The sequence below is a fragment of the Mastigoproctus giganteus genome, chromosome 1 (genome assembly GCF_048544385.1).
Source record: "Mastigoproctus giganteus isolate SK-2022 chromosome 1, ASM4854438v1, whole genome shotgun sequence".
NCBI lineage: Eukaryota > Metazoa > Arthropoda > Arachnida > Uropygi > Thelyphonidae > Mastigoproctus > Mastigoproctus giganteus.
The window spans coordinates 217,936,815-217,955,094 of NC_143575.1; the positions used below are offsets into that span (position 1 = coordinate 217,936,815).

General features: G+C 38.0%; 1 protein-coding gene across 1 annotated transcript in view; it reads left to right on the forward strand.

The window, feature by feature from the left end:
• The window catches only part of LOC150091527 (dynein regulatory complex subunit 2-like), a 149,629-nt gene that overhangs the window by 76,672 nt on the left and 54,677 nt on the right, over positions 1–18,280 (forward strand). Inside the window, exon 7 of the mRNA XM_090384347.1 lies at positions 12,462–12,602. Coding sequence (XP_090240473.1) covers positions 12,462–12,602 — 141 coding nt within the window. The remainder of the gene's footprint in view (positions 1–12,461; positions 12,603–18,280) is intronic.

The following is an 18,280-nucleotide window of genomic DNA, read 5'->3' on the forward strand; positions in this document are numbered from 1 at the left end:
AGCCCGTCACCACCAAATACGGAAGATGCGGAAAGGTCAGGGAATAACCACCGCATTTCTCGGAGCAATATGGCCTTAGTTGCTAATGCTCCTAAAAACCAAACAAACAAACAACAAACAACAACAGACTGGAGATGTGCAAATGTAACCCCAATTCACAAAGGAGGATCAAAGGCTGACACAAGTAATTATAGACCTGTGAGAACTTCTGTTCCAGGAAAATTAATGGAAGCACTGGTTAAAGAAGCACTGCAGGATCACCATGACAAGAATTCAGTTATAGCTCAGACACAGCATGGTTTTGTTAAGGGAAGGTCTTGCCTGACCAATTTGATTGGATACTATGATGTAGTCACAAAAGAATTGGATGCAGGGAATAACTTTGATATTATATATTTGGATCTTAGAAAGGCTTTTGATACTGTTGCACATGGAAGACTGCTGCACAAATTGGAGCAGTGTGGCATTGGAGGCAAATTGCTGCTATGGATAAAGGGGTGGTTGAGTGGCAGAAGACAGAGAGTGGTAATTAATGGACACTGCTCATCGTGGACCAATGTTATTAGTGGAGTCCCTCAGGGTTCAGTGTTGGTTCCATTGTTGTTTTCTGTATTTATAAATAATATTGATGATGATATATCAAGCTTAATGTCCAAGTTTGCAGATGATACAAAGGTTGGCAGGGTTGTTAAGGATGCTACTGACGCTATGCTGCTGCAACAGGATCTGGAAAGGTTGAGCAGATGGGCTGAGAGGTGGCAAATGAAGTTTAACATTGACAAATGTAAAGTACTACATATGGGAAACAGCAACCCAACGTATCAACTCTGTGGTACTACACTGACAGTGGTAGAGAATGAAAAGGAATTGGGGGTAATTGTGCAGGCAGATATGAAGTTCTCTGAGCAGTGCAGACGGGCTGCAAGAGTACATGGTGTCTTATCAATGATATACAGGAATTTTTCTAGCAGGGATAGGGAGGTGATTATTCCCTTGTATAAGGCAATGGTCAGGCCGCACCATGAGTACTGTATACAGGTCTGGAGGCTCATTTCAAGAAGGATGTAGAGCTGCTGGAGCGAGTACAGAGAAGGGCACAAGGTTAGTGAATGGAACGAAGGGTTGCTCTTACGAAGAAAGGCTTAAGTTTTGCAAATTACAGTGTCTGGAGATTAGGCACCAGTGAGGTGATCTGATAGAGGTGTATAAAGCCTTGAATGGTTTGAGCATGCTCAATGCTGATGGGATTCTTCCTCTCGCTCAGAATAATCACCTGAGAGGGCATAAGTTCAAATTGAGGAAAGACAGATGTAGGATAGATGTGCGGAAATTTGCCTTTAGTCAGCGGGTAGTTGGTTGGTGGGACAGACTTCCATCCCTTGTTGTGGAAGTTGATAGCCTAAATAAATTTAAGGCTCAGGTGGACAGGTATTTTGAACGAACAGAGGGGTGAAGTGGAAGGGTTTTTTTTTTTTTTTTGGCTGATGCTGCATAAGCTTGCTTTCTTGCATCATATGCCTCTATTAATGCTAATGCTAATGCATCACAGAAACTGTGAATCGTGGAGTGCTGTAGTTAAGTTGTTCCAAGAATGGGCAGATAGTGAACAGAGCAGCAGTCATCACCAGGCCATTGTGGGCATCCATGGCTTATCAGTGGTCATTTTGAATGTAGCCTGCCTTGTGCATGGTGATAGATAGAAAATGGTGGGATGGCTGACTGTGGACTTTAACCAGGGGATAGCCAGTGGTGTTGTTTCCAAGACCATGATCCAATGAACTCATTGGATCATGGTCTTGGAAACACCAACACTCATTGGAAACCCATCCTCTGTATGGGCCTCTGGATTAGATGCCCACTCAAGTTACCCATGCTTACAGCCACCCTTTGTTAACAAAGCCTAAAATTTGCATCTAAACAGTGTTATTGGACCATGTTTTCTGACACCATATGGTAGATTGAGGTTACAGCGACAAACTATGGAGAGGAATTTCTTCGACATCTTGTCCCAACAGAAACAGGCAGGTGGCAGCAATGTTTTGGTATGGGGGTTGTTTTCCTGGGAATCTCTTGGATCCCTCATACCATTAGACTGTACTCTGAATGCTAAAAACTACCTACTACCTATCATTGTGGCTGATCAGGTATGCCCCTTCATGGCAGGTGTCTTCCTGGATAGCATAGGTGTTTCCAAGACCATGATCCAATGAACTCATTGGATCATGGTCTTGGAAACACCAACACTCATTGGAAACCCATCCTCTATATGGGCCTCTGGATTAGATGCCCTCATAGGTGTGTTCCAGCCGGATAATGTGTAATCCCATAGAGCATCTCCGTGATTACGTGGATTGACAGATTCAGCACCATGGGCTATTGCATAGCTATAGTGTGCAATCCTGGCGACATGTTACAGCATATCTCCTGAAACATTTGGAAGTCTTATAGAGCCATTCTTTGCTGTGTGGTAGCAATACTGGCAGCAAGAGGAGGATACCCACTGTTAGGTAGGTGGTCATAATGTTTTGACTAGCCAGTATATGTGTTGTTCAAATTAAACATTTTGGAATAAATAGCTTAAAGATGCACCTTATTAAAATTAAAATCATCTGATTTTGTCAAAAAATTGGTGAATTTAATAAGGTGCATCTTTAAACTATTTAATTATTTATTGATTTTGCCCTGCTGGCAAAACCAATGTGTGGTAATATAATTTTAAGTATTTTTCACCAACCGTATGCTGAAATGACAAAATAAAACGAAAGCTAAAATTTTTATAACTTTATAATTAAGCTTACAATAAATTACTATTTACAGTGGATATAAAACAAACAATTAAAATATCATAAAACACAATAAAATATACCAGGTTAAAAGTGATAAAATAACTGAAGCTTTCGAAGTCTCCGCCTTCTTTCTCAACAGTACGCTTTTTTTACTTTACAGTGCAACTTTAAATACCCGCAGGTTCACAGCACGTCACATGATTTGATGGCACGTGCACTGTTCTCGTGCGTGTCGGAACCGGAAGGAGATCACCCAATGTGTGGTGATCTCCTTCATCTCATTCTCCAAGTAAAACTGATGACCTTTATCTCCTTTGTTAAGGCCAAAGATGTAATAGTCATAGACTTTTGGAAGCCTATGAGTTCAGAGACACACGCTTGCTTAAAGGTTTTATTCCCTCATTGGTCCCAATAGTGTCTCCAGATAAGATACAATTTGAGTTTTTAGTGAAACTACTGCTTTTGAATGCCTTCAGGAATGAATGCCTTCAGAATGAGAGATCAGAGCCATAGGCTATGTTTTTTTTCCAGCACTTTCTACCTCTACTGCTGTCGGTGAGCCTTGATTCCAAGGGCTGTGTGAGGTTTTGCATTGTTTTTTTGGCATGCTATGACTGCCATTGTTTTTCTGTGATTAAAATTGACTGTAGCACCATGGAGCAACCAGGTTGTAAGTAGTGATCTCTGTCAATCAAAAAAGAATGCTCACATCATTTCCCTTATCTTTGACATAGAGTGAATTTTTCTGTGTTTGGGGAGATGAAGTGGGCAAGTTGTAATACCTTGAATAGTTTCTGGGTAATAGGAACGGTAGCATGCTTTAGTGGCTTCAACATTTGATCTAAGAAAGGTTCATTCTTCTCATATAATAATGCATCAAATGTTCCATGCAAAATCCCAAGTGTAGTGTACATGTACACTTGCTTTGTTCACTCATTTACCAATTGCGCAGCATGTGTGCACACATATGTACACACTTAGTATTAGTAATGGCCATATGGTGCAAGGAAGCTGGAGGCTTATGCTGCACTAGCCAGAAAAAAAAAGAAAGAAAAAAATAGTAAAATAATAATAATAAAAAAAATAAAATAAATAATAAAGAAAAGGAAATAGACAACCTATGCATTTACCTCCTCCCATAGGTAACTATCCAGCTGACCATTGAATTTCCCCAAACTGTCAGCATCTAACACCCATGTAGGTAACTTATTCTAGTAATTTATAACTTACTGGCAAAAATAAAACTTCCAGCAATCCAATCTAAACATCTCCCCTCTGTAACTTGAATTTACGGCCCCTAGTCCTAGAATCATTTATAACCATGAGAATTTCATCCTCATTCAATTTACTTTTGCCTCTCAGAGCTTAAACATCTCAATCAAGTCTCTTCTAAAGTGCCTAGTTTCCAAGCTGTAAACCCACATATTCAAAATCTTTCCTCATATGGATGTCCTTTTTCAGATCTCACCAGGCGAGTTACACATCTTTGGATCCTTTCAAGAAGCTCAATGTCTTTTTTTAAGTGTAGTCTTCATACTTGAATACAGTATTTGAAGTGTGACCTAACAATATCCTTATATACTGGGATAATGACATCCTCATACCTACTAGAAAACGTTTGATAAATCATTGATAGGACACGCTGGGCCTTCCTCTATCCCTTCATTGGTGTAATTTAAGAAAATCAAAAACAACAGTGGTTCCCATACTGATCCCTGGAGAACCCCACTTCTTACATTAACCCAATCTGAGGAATAACTATTTATCACAACCCTCTGCCTCCTGCCCAGAAGCCATCCTGCTATCCATCTAAGGATTTTCACTTCCAATGATGGAGTCAGTCCTGCAGTATGGTTGGACACTAGTGACACTTATGTTGATCTAGCTGTCAATCCTCCTCATGGTTACATGTAGTGATGTTCTACATCACTACACACACCTCTTGCACATACCTCAAGAGTTCTTGTTCATTACTGCAACAGATTATATTAGCAGTATGTTTTGAGAGTAGATGTTTCAAATGAGCTGGAAGCTAATGCCAGAGAAGCAAGCTTAAATAACTTCAAGGGGTATGTCAGGGTAGTTAACTATACAAGAACACTAAGTCTTAATTGTTTATACAGTAATATTAGAAACGTCATCATTAAAATGAGTAAATTTGAAGTACTAGTTAGGACAAGTAATGCTGACATAATATGGCTTAATATGGCAAAACAGGCAAATCAAGCACAGAACACACATAATTTACAGACACAATACACATGTGTATATGAATTAACATTCTGGGTGACCCTAATGTAATAGTTTGGATTATATCAAGTTTGTCACTAAGCTTTAATGTTGTTCTTCTTTTCTTCTCTGTATGAGATTTGTTAACTTTAGGAGCCATAGTGAGGGGTTTTTAATTTAAAATAAATGTAAAACAGTGGTATAATCTGTGATATTAGTACAGAATTCACTTTGAAAATGGCGAACATAAACAAGTAGAGTAATCACACGACTTGCCATTTTCTTTTTTTGGCACAGCTGTATATATACATCCGATCTCAATTCCCTGGTATTTGGAGTGCCATTAGCATTTAGCATTAGCATTAGTAGAGGCATTTGATGCAAGAAAGCAAGCTTATGCAGCATCAGCCAAAAAAAAAAAAAATTAATAATAAATAAATAAAAAATAACCACTTCACCCCTCTGTTCGTTCGAAATACCTGTCCAGCTGAGCCTTAAACTTATTTAGGCTATCAACTTCCACGACAAGGGATGGAAGTCTGTTCCACCAACCAACCACCCGCTGGCTAAAGGCAAATTTCCTCACGTCTATCCTACATCTGTCTTTCCTCAATTTGAATTTATGCCCTCTCAGGTGATTATTCTGAGCAAGAGGAAGAACCCCATCAGCATTGAGCATTCTCAAACCATTCAAGGCTTTATACACCTCTATCAGATCACCTCACTGGTGCCTAGTCTCCAGACACTGTAATTTGCAAAACTTAAGCCTTTCTTTGTAAGAGCACCCCCTTTGTTCCATTCACCAATCTTGTTGCCCTTCTCTGTACTCGTTCCAGCATCTCTACATCCTTCTTGAAATGAGGCCTCCAGACCTGTATACAGTACTGTAGGTGTGGCCTGACCATTGTCTTATACAAGGGAATAATCACCTCCTTATCCCTGCTAGAAAAATTCCTATATATCATCGACAATACACCATGAGCTACTCTTGCAGCCCATCTGCACTGCTCAGAGAACTTCATATTTGCCTGCACAACCACCCCCAGGTCCTTTTCATTCTCTACCACTGTCAGTGTAGTACCGCAGAGTTGGTACGTTGCACTGGGGTTGCTGTTTCCCATATGTAGTACTTTACATTTGTCAATGTTAAACTTAATTTGACACCTCTCAGCCCATCTTCTCAACCTTTCCAGATCCTGTTGCAGTAGCATAGTGTCAGTAGTGTCTTTGACAACCCTGCCAACCTTCGTATCATCTGCAAACTTGGACATTAAGCTTGATATACCATCATCAATATCATTTATCTGTCTTCTCCCTCAACCACCCCTTTATCCATAGCAGCAATTTGCCTCCAATGCCACACTGCTCCAATTTGTGCAGCAGTCTTCCATGTGCAACAGTATCAAAAGCCTTTCTAAGATCCAAGTATATACAGTGAAACTTCCCTTTAACGGACAGCCATGGGGAACGAAAATGTGTCCGTTAGAGAGAAGTGTCCGCTAACAAGAAGGCTGACGGAGAAAAAAAAAAGAATGAAAGAAAAATCGTTAAACGTTTAATGTAAAATTAAATTAAAATATATACAGATTTTGCACAATATTTTTGTAAATAATATACATACAATTGTGCTATGCATATTATGACTTTATCTTAAGAAAAATACATACAGTAATCACTTATTTTCTTCTGCACTTTCTTCCGGCTGATAATTTTGTTTTCAACATTTGTTTGGAGTGAAGAAACCATCGAAAGTCCTTCAGTATCTTCTTCAGCGGTGAAAAACATTTTTAAACGATTGATTTGTATGAGTGCTTCTTCTATTTTCATCTGTGGTTCGTCGTTAATATGTTCTTCGACAGAATGACCTCCTTCCATTTCTTCATCCTCATGAGGAACTTCTTGAAAAATATCGATGATAATGTCGTTGATATCTAGAGCACCATCTTCTGTAGTGAGGTTTGAGTCTATATCTTGGTAGCCAGGGTCACTTGCAGCGGAAGTATCGTACATTATCAATAGATGTTGAAGTTCTTGTTCTTCTTGGTGCTCCACATTGCTGTTCACAACTTCAATTTTTGCGTTTGAGAAGCCAGACTTTACAAAACAGTTCACGACAGTTTGTTTTCTAATTGCGTTTACTGAACAGGAAATCCATTGAATCGCATCTAGGATGCTGATTTTCTTTGCAAGGTTACTCGCACATGTTACATCGTTCATGTTTGCAATGAGATGTCTTAAAACACGTTTTCTGTAGTGAAGTTTAAAATTTTTTATTATCCCTTGATCCAAGGGCTGACACTCTGCAGATGTGTTTGGCGGCAGAAAAATGATTTGAATGTTGGACAATTCAATGTGCGGGTGAGATGCAGCATTATCCATGAAAAGAATAATTTCTCTGTTTTGACGAATCATGTTTTGGTTAAAGTGACTTATCCATTCGCTCATGATATCTCGTGTCATCCACGCTTTTTTATTAGACTTCCAGTCAACATTCAAAAGATTCAACTTTATGCCCTTGAAACAACGAGGATTTTGTGGTTTTCCTATAACAAGAGGTTGTTCAAAGTCTCCCAGCATATTTGTACACAATAGTACAGTCAAGCGTTCCTTAGAAATTTTTCCACCCTGGCACCTTTCGTTTTTAAGACTCATTGTTTTTTCAGGAAGAGCTTTAAAAAAACAACCCTGTTTCGTCACAGTTGTAAATATCCTTAGCTTCAAAATCACGACATAAATCTTCCAATTTGACGGTCCACTCCGTTACAACCCCAGTATCAAACAGATTCACCTTCACTACTTACGGTTTTCCAAGAAATTTTATGCCGAGTTTTGAACTTGTCTAGCCATCCCACAGAAGCTTTGAACTCATTTACTCCCATAGATTTCGCAACCCCCAAAGCCTTTTCCCTAATAATAGGCCCATTACTGGGAATTTTTTTAGCATGTGCGCGACAAATTTGAAGTCCAACAATTTTCGGGAATGATTTTTTGAACCTGATCATTTCCGTGTTGCCAAAATTGTTTGAGCAGTTCATTTTTTTTCCTTTAGGATGTCGCTTACCTGCGTCTTCCCGATTTTGAATTTTGCAGCGAGAGTGCGAACACTATTTTTTTTGCCGATCATACGCATTAATGAGTTCGACTTTATCTTTTAAAGTTAAATGTTTACGAGAAGACATTATGCACTTCACACGACACTGAACAAAGCTGAAAACTGAAAAGACGAAAGGCCGACCATATCCCCCCCCCCCTGCACACACCGAATTCATCAGAAGTTTTACACATGCCTTAAAATTCTTGAAAAAGGGTTTAGAACCGCGACGTAAACCTTGATAAAATTCAGAGAATCGGAAAGAAAATAAACACACGATTGAGGCAATACGTGGAAAAAAAGTTCCTAGAAAAAGGGCCGTGAGCTCGCCCGCTGTCTGTTATGAGGAGATCAAATTAAGTGCTAATCTAAACGAAACAGCGCAGATTGCCTGTCCGCGTCCGTTACAGAGAATGTCCGCTAGACAGAAGTTGCAAACACGTTAAAACCAATGGAGGTGAGTTGGGGAATTTGAAAATGTCCGTTGTAGAGAGATGTCCGTTAACGAGAGGTGTCCGTTAGGAGAAGTTTCACTGTAATATCAAAGTTATTCCCTGCACCCTGTTCTTTTGTGACTGCATCATAGTATCCAATCAAATTGGTCAGGCAAGACTTCCCCTTAACAAAACCATGCTGTGTCCGAGCTATAGCTGAAGTCTTGTCTAAATGATCCTGCAGTGCTTCTTTAACCAGTCCCTCCATTAATTTTCCGGGAACAGAAGTTAAACTAACAGGTCTATAATTACTTGTGTCGCCCTTTGATCCTCCTTTGTGAATTGGGGTCACATTTGCACATCTCCAGTCCATGGGTACTTCCCCTGAGTCCAAGGAAGCTCTCATAATTATGGCTTAGGGTTTGCTTACTTCCTTTGCTGCCTCCTTTAATATAACTGGATAGATGCCATCCACCCCAGGTGCCTTTCTTGTATTTATCTTCAACAATTTCTCCTCCACTTTACTCTCAGTTATTACAAGATTCTCTAGCTTACTGCCAGAGTTGAATACACCTCTGGCATTCCCCTCGCTGAATAACTCCTCATGTGTGAATGTCGATGCAAAATATTCATTTAGTTTGTTAGCTACTTGAGCAGGATCATCAACAGTTGACCCATCGATATCAGGTGGACCGATCTGATTCATCCCCTTCCTTCTAGAGTTGACATAAGTAAAGAACTCTTTGCTGTTTTTCTTTGCATCCCTTGCCAAAGATTTCTCGTAATCTGCCTTCGCCTGCCTAACCTCCTTTGTAACTTGGTTACAGATCAACTTGTATCTATCATAGGCTTCTGTGTCACGTGTTAATTTGTATGTATCCCATGCATTTTTCTTCTCTGCCATATGTCTCATTAGTTCATCTGAGATCCATTTAGGCCTAAACTTTGAACAATATTTCTTAGTTGGTATGCAAAGACTGGTAGCTTACAAGATAAGTTCTTTGAATGCTTCCCATTTTGAATTTGCTGTTGGTAAATTCTATACAGTTGGTCCCACTGTATAGAATTTAAATACTGTCTCAGACCATCGTAGTTGCCTTTACGAAAGCAATAACCCTTCCCTTTACCCCTAATGGTAGTTACCTCTTTGAGTAAATTCCACTTCAGCACACTGTGATCACTGTCACCTAGTGGTTCATTTACCTGCAGATTCTTAATGCGTGAAGAATCACTACTGATAATCAAATCAAAAGTATTACTCCCTCTAGTTGCCTCCCGAACATGCTGATGTAGAAAACAATCATCCAATAAATCCACAAAAGCCTTGCTAGTGTGTGAGTGAACAGCCCCCAAATTCCAGTCAATATCTGGGAAATTAAAATCTCCCATTATAAGACTCTCTGATTTACTGGCCCACTCTATTTCCCTGTACAGTTTCTTATTATACTCATCAGAGTCATTAGGCCTATAGCACACTCCTACTTTCAATTTTGATCTCCCAATGCTTATGTCACACCAAACTGACACGACACTGCAGTGTCCAGCGATGTCGACTGGCTTCACTTCCTTGGATTTTATGTATTTTTTAACTAATAGCATAACCCCTCCTCCCTTCCTATCCTTTCTGTAGACATTGTACTCACCATATTCCAGTTCTGCATTCCTTATATCTGTGTGACACCACGTCTCTGAAATCCCCACAATATCTGCCTTTGATGTTTTGAGCAATACCTCAAATTCATCAAATTTATTTACTAAACTCCTAGCATTGGTGTACACGCAAGTATATACATGCACCTGTTCTTTTTCTTAGCTACCCTAACACAACCTATGTGTTTACTTGTACCCAAATGATTCCCAGCAGTCTCTGAAATATCCTGCATCTTATTTTCCAGGCTGCGGCTCATTCCAATAGAAGCAGTGCAAGAATCACTTTCACCTCTGGCAGTGGCTACTGTTAATCTATTAGTCCTTGTATCCCCCCCCCAATCTAGCAGTTTTCCGACCCACCTAACACTGGCTCGATAGCATCAGCAAACATTCTTGCACCATTTCTATTTAAGTGTATCCCATCCCTGTAGAAGCAGTCTCTCCTGTTAACAAGTACAGACCAAGCTGAAAAAAATTCTACCCCTTGAGCCTTGCACAATCTGTCCAGGGTCGAATTGATCGACAGGGCTCTCATCATATACTCCCTCCTATCGTGTCTGGGCAGAATTGCAGACACTTTCAAATTCAAGTCTAATTCACTGCTTTTTTTCAACAGTGACCTGTACTTGTTAAGTAATTCCACCGGTCTCCTACTCTTTTGATATTATTTTGATAGTCTACTATATATTGCTATATATAACCATGTACAGTAGACTGTACATGGTTATATATAGCAATCTCCCACATTGTAATATTTCTTTCACAGCTTATCCACCTGGCCAACAGTTGTTTTATTAATAGCTTTGTGTGTTTGAGCCAGGCATGTCAGGTTTCTGGAAGCTGTTGGTCTATCTAAAATCATCATGGAATCTCTTATCTTATGTTGGAAGACCATATCACATTTCAAATAGTCTGCTCTATACAGAGCTGCAATTTATAAATGTTCACACAAGAATGGCATCACTATACACTGTTAACATTTTGGATGTGTTTGTATGGTTCACAGTATGTAAATTACTGCATGCAATTCACTATCCCTGACTTGCTTTGAGTATTTAAAATCTGTACATAATATTCGTCCTAGAGAGTTACTATCTGTTCTGTTAGCGTGGTTGTTTGTTTCACGCATAACTCAGTTGTTTATATAAAGTCTACATTTTGTTTGAATGACCTTTATATAAATGCCCAGCATCCCTTAGGTTATGTGATTGCATTTCTAGAATTATCATAAGGAAAAATTCTTATCTCAAATAATTTTTTCATAAAAAATAATTAGAGCCTAATAACAGTGGATTATGTTCTGGATCAGACTACTGAACTTGTTTCATAGATATAACTCTTCATTTGAATATTTTGTAGATAATTTTTATTAGATTGCCTTTGATATCTTAGTTGTTCTCATTATTGAATATAATCTTCGTGAATCAATGTGCATTGCAGTTAAAAGTTTGATGCCTCCACCTCTTTTGTCATGTTTTTCTTTTTCTGTACACATTATATTTTTCTATTTAAATTCTGCATCTATCAGAATGACACCATGTTTCTGATAGTTTTTTTTTTTTTTTTTTTTTTTTTGTTAGTTGTTGGTGCATTGGCTTCTGTGGCCATAATACACCTCCCAAAGTTTTTGCATTTACTCTGATCCAAGCCCGAGGCAGGATTTGAACCTGTGACCTTTGGGTTGCCAAGCAGGCACTTTACCCACCCAACTAGTCCGGTCGGCGTTTCTGATAGTGATTATTAAATATATCAGCATTAGTTGATTTAGCCATTACTTGAATTCACCAAATTTATGATTGTATGAAGGGTTGTCTTTTTAACATCCTAATTGCTTATGGTTATGCTTCCTCCAGGAGTTTTTTTTATACAAATGGAAAACCCACTTGGATATTCCTGTAGTTCTCACTCTGTACATTTGTTTGCTAGGTCCCCATTACTTTCCAGTTCCCATTCTTTTTCAGTCAGCTTTAACTCTTGGATTCATCATGTTATAAGTACTTCCAGCAAGCCCTGTACTTGCCCTACTATGTTGCAGATCATGACATGTGGGAATAAGATGGTTTGAAGTAGTTCAAATTGTCCTATTCGGGCGTGCAATAATCTGCAGTATACTACTATTTAATATTTGCAGTATACTACCATTTAAATCAGTAATGAATCTGCTAGTAATATCTATTTTAAAATTACCTAGCTGATAGTATTATTGCTACCTGAGTATCACTATTTCATTTATTATCGTTCTTAAAATTTTTCTAAAACTTTGGCTTTCAGGATAAATCAACACTGTGGCAGTACACTCTGAAGATTAAAAGCAAAATGAAAAATGTTCAAGATGAAGATAAAAGAGCACTAACAAATCTGGTCACTAATAGTGATACAGTTTTACAAGGATTGCAGATGCTATGTTCAAAGGTATGCCCAACTTTTAATTTCAGTTTAACATTAATTTTACCTGGAAAAAATGAAACTGAAGTATAACATATACTCAGTTAATGCTATGTATAATTTTCTTTACATAATATACCCTTCTTTCTCTCATCCCTTAAAAAAAAAAAAAAGGGAAGTTGTAATTGCTAATACAATAATGTGTCCATTTTTAACAATACATCCCCTGTACCTAGCTATTGTTAATGTAAAATTGTTTTTTAATGGCACAGATTCTTTGTCATTAATTGATTGTTTTTCTTTTAACAACATAAATTTACTGAAAACAAAACAAAACAAATTTGTCATTTATGCATTCAATTGATATAAATTACTTTTGCATTCCTATCCGAAAAGATAAGCTCACAGAAGATGGTCAGCGTTCCTATAAATTGGTTAGGTTGGCACTTGAATTGATTATTTTTCTCTAGAGAGAGCCAGTGTACCCCTCACTTTTTCTTACATTTGTTATCTCACCATGTTGGTTGTAATAAGCCTTTGTTTTGAAATCTGTTGTGTGGTGCTTCTAATCATGATGAAGTATTTGATATTGAGAAAGTAAGTAGTGACTATAGTCAGCTTTTAAGCATAATTTTTGTTGTAGTATTGTATTTTGACTAAATATTGTTTTTAAAACAAAACTTTTTATTTTTGACCATGTATATTCATCCTGGTAAGAGTGGGAAATCACATTCTTATCATTTTCACAGTGAGTGGGGAGAAGAATTTTTCTGTATCACGAATATTAACAGGTGTAAAGTGACTGTATATTTGTCTAAAAGGATTGATCTTAGTACCATTTCGCTATTACTGGATCTTACTCAAACTGACAGTTAAGTAGGCAGTCAAAGTACACAAATTGCACAACTTCTGTACTCCAGAGATTGTCTACTCTTAAAACCTAAAAAAACGGATTCAATGGATTAGAACCGAGCAAAATATCATGTACCAGTGAGGTCAAAACGTCAGTCCAGGTTGAGGCCTCTGTCAGGCCTACATTTGCTTAAGTAATTCAGAAATCAATTCTTATTACTAACTCTCTGCAAACAGAAGTCATCTTACCTTCTACTAGATCAACGTCAGGCTGCACTGAAATATTACTAGACAATATGCTTTTACCCTGTAAAACTCAAAAGCCAAGCAAAAGTGTTAACACCCAAACACTGTTTTGTATACAAAGGCTTCTCAGAGCGATGCTTCCTTAGATATCAAACAGATTGACTCATCAGATATGGACACCGAAAAACAAGCTGGTCAAGAACTGGTTCTTCAGGTCGTCACACAGGAAGAGATGAACACAGGAAAGCTGTACGTCCCAAAAAAAACATCAAAATCTGATTGTCATAAAATGTTGTCAGGGAAGCAGAAGATATATTTTGTAAAAAGAATGGGTGGAATAGGACTAGGATATGTCTGCTTGGGGCAAAAGTTGATGGTGTTGTGGAGCAGCTATCATCTTGTAAGGGCACAAAACATGATATTGTTGTACACATTGATACTAATGACTATTAATATTAGTATTACTAATATTAAGAGTGGGAGGTCTCAGGATTTAATTAAAAAGTACAGGTCAGCGTTGGGAAAAAGTTATGAATTAAAATTATGAATTATTATTATTATTACTAGCCATATAGTGCAAGGAAGCCTGAGGCTTATGCTGCACCAGCTAAATAAAAAAATTTCGAGTTATCCAGAGAGAGAGAAGTAGAAGGGAATCACCAATAAAGAGAAGAATGATGATATCCAGCTCATGACCCTGGGTGTGCCAAGCCCATACTCACCAGATGTGAGTCCCTGGGGTTAAATATGTGGGAGTAGAGGTTGCTATTGGACTACAATCCCAGACCAGCTGTAGCCAGTGTCAGCATCTATCCGCATGCTTTAAGAAGAGAACAGCATGCTGTCAGCAGTGGTAGGAGTGGCTTTCTGGGAAGTTTACCCCACTACAGTGAATATTGGGAGTGGGGTGCACCTGTCATTCAAACTAAATTTGTAGCGCACGCACACACACACACACACACACACACACACACACACACACACACACACACACACACACACACACACACACACACACACACACACACACACACAATCAGTTGCACACCTATCATACTACATGTACACATGATTTTTTAAATTTATTTTTAAATATACATATATCCATGGTGCATACAGGTAAGACAACCCAATTTCTCTCTCCCAGTTTTTTTTGTTCCACTCTTTTCTTGCACATGACAGATCACATCATCCTGAATGTAAACTGTATGTGCTGTTTCCCCCCTATATATATATATATATATATATATGTATGTATGTATGTATAAAAAATTTTTTAAGTATAAAATATTGTAGGTAGAACATGTTAAGGAGCTTTATGCATAGAATTAAAACTAATGAATATACCGTATACTCTGGGAGCGATATATCTTATGAAAGAAAGGGGGGGGGGAATGAACCGGAAAATAAAATAATGATAAGAATTGCAAAAATTCAAAAAATACCAAAAATTTTTTGAAAAAACGACAGGTGAAAATAACATTGCAGTGTCTTTCATAATTTTTGTGTCATCATCAGAGGTCATCCACCGAAATCATGAAAAAGACAGCAACGCTCTTACTTCTGTTTCCGACATGTTCTGTATGCATAAGTTCACAAGGCGCCTCCGTAGCCAGGTGGGAAGGAGCAGCAGTGCGTAGCACATGCTTCTTGATTAGACCGGGGTTCGAGCCCGTCACCACCAAATACGGAGTATGCGGAAAGGTCAAGGAATGACCACCGCATATCCCGGAGCAATATGGCCTTAGTTGCTAATGCTCCTAAAAACCAAATAACAACAACAACAGCATAAGTTCACGTGTGAAATAGCCACGTGGTATTTTACAAATTTAGATTTTAAATTTGGTTTGTGCAAAAATTAAGTTAATGTGCTAATAAAAGTGGTTATGATATATGTGATGCATACAAATCATGGATGATCTTACAGAAGTAAGTGAAAAGAATTGAAAATAAGTGAAAAGGATTGAAAATGCAATGAAAAACGTAAAGCCAAAAGTAGGGATTATTGGTATAGACAGTAAGACAGGTACTTACCGTTACTAGTAGAACTGACCAAAAGACTGAGTTAGCGGGTTGCCAGTATATTTATGTGTGGGTATGCTAGCGGCTCCTAGCGTTAAAAAAAAAAAAAAAAAATTATTGCGCATGTTTGGATTGAAATGAAATGGGTGGTGATGCATGATGTCCAAACTGCCCAGTATAGTTAAGAAATATAATAGCTGACAAAGTAGTGGTAGAAGGCAGCTAAACTTTGTTAAGGCGAAAAATAGATTGGCTAAAGTTAGAAAATAGAGTCCCGCTGTTGTGTTCGGTATACTAATGGCTCACAGGACATAGGAAGTAGAGGCTAGTAAAGTAGAAAGATGATTATAGTAGAGATAAGTAGTTGGGCTTGGGTAGTTTGGGGTTGCAAATCCGTTCCTATAGTTAGGACCCTGAACGAAGGTCTGGGAGTGAGTGCATCATGTATTTAAGGTCATTTGTGTAAATGAGTGGTATAATGAAATAAAGTTAAGCCTAAATATAATTACAAGAGTAATACACTGTGTTAGGTCAATTGGTGGGTACAAGTTTTCTAGACTGTAAGACACCACAGAGGTCTAGTGTATTGTATTTACACTATATACATACTTGATGTGTATGGGAATAATTATTTACCGATAATGCTATTTATATTAATATCCTTTAGTTTTTTGTGCCTTAAGATGTTAAGGGCTTTACTGATGTGATGGCGAAGATATGCTTTAGGAAAATGGTTGTTTATAAGTTTTTTGTATAATATCCTGATGCTATCAGTAGCTGTTTCATTATTGCTGCAAATGGTTGCTATTCTGATGCTTTGCGCTAGAATAATTTCACGCTAGAATCATTCCAAAATTTCACAAAAAACCCATAGGTTTTAGATTTATAACCTCCTGCAAAAATAGGTATGTACACAAACCGGGAAAAACACTTGAACAACTACTGCAACCACTGTTAAATATCATACATAACAGCAGAATCATAGGCAACAACTTACCAGTATTAAATTTCTTGCAGAATAATAATGTTACCAAGTATCAACCAAACCAAACTGAAAACAGTACTCAAAGATATTTATGCTAAATATAAAGAGTATATAACCTGCAATACCTATTACTGGAACAACCTACTGAACTTGTGTATCTCCAATAATTTTGTATAAGACGGTAAAACAGTGTATCAACAAACCAGTGGAACACCTATGGGCAGCCCTGCCTCATGCATAATAGCCAACCTATATCTATATTGGTCAGAAATCTCATTTCCACAGGACCTTAACCTCTACAGATATATAGATGACCTCATAGTGATCAACTGCCCTAATTTCATCAAGGATTATGGACACTTATACCCCAATGAACTCATACTGGAAAAAACAAATAACAATGATACTACAGCCCATTTCCTGGATCTGGATATTATGTTAAAGAACAACATAGCTACCATCAACTTTAATATAGTCAACTTCACACAATGGAATTCCAATATTTCCAAAGGAGTACATGCCAACGTTATTCTAGCTAGCAGAGGCGCTAGTTTGAAAGATTTGTTTGAAATTTCTAATAAATATTACATTTAATATTAAACTGTTTCTTATTTTCATTTCGATGCCATATGCTTACATTTCACCATGTACTGTCTATGTACATAGTCATATTATGAAGGTACCTATAATACGTACATAGACAAAATTTTAGACTAGTTTTTCTTATATATTTCATACTTTGGAACGAAACCCCTTTATTACTATGGGAGCCATAACTCAGTATTCGCAGCATTTCTCAGGAACGTAACCCCTGCCAATAGTGGGGGTTTACTGTACAGCCAAAGCTTTAAGCCAATAAATATAAATTTAGACTGTGCCACCTGATTGTGCTGATGCCCAAAAAGTGTGAAATATCACTAAAATGATATGATAAACCAGTCACAAAAGAAAAATTGACAACTGTTGCATCCAATCTTGTCAGAGGGCCCCTGGATACAACAGCTGTGAACATTGCTGATTTTGAATGTAATGCAAATTACCACAATGGACTGGTATTTCAGTGACATTCACTGAAATACCAGCCTGCTGAAGCAATAAAATCACATCACAGAGACCCTAATGTAGTAACTATAAAAATACAAAAGCTTAAAGACTCGCTGCTAAACTAGACTGCTGCCAAAAAGAAAGAAATGAAGTTGATAACAGAAAATAAACAGATTATAGAAGGCAGTATGAGTAGTGCAAAGCAACTAGCACTCACTATAAAGTAAAGTGCAGCCATTATTGAGGAGGCTTCCATCCTGCAACCCACTGCAGGATGGAAGCCTCCTCAACAATTCATGTTGAGGGAAACGGAATCTGCCACGCTGGTCCAGTGCGGGTTGGCAGATCGACCGTATTCAGCAGTCAGGGGCTTGAACCCCCGGTCTACTCAAAGAGCGTGTGCTACTGCACTCCCGCTCCTGACCACTCGGCTACAGAGGCCTCCTATATCCATTAGAAATAAAACTTTAAAAATGATATGTTCAATAGTAAAAAGAAAAAAAGAAAGAGATGACCGCAAATGTAAGTGGCTGCATAAGCAATAACCAACAACATG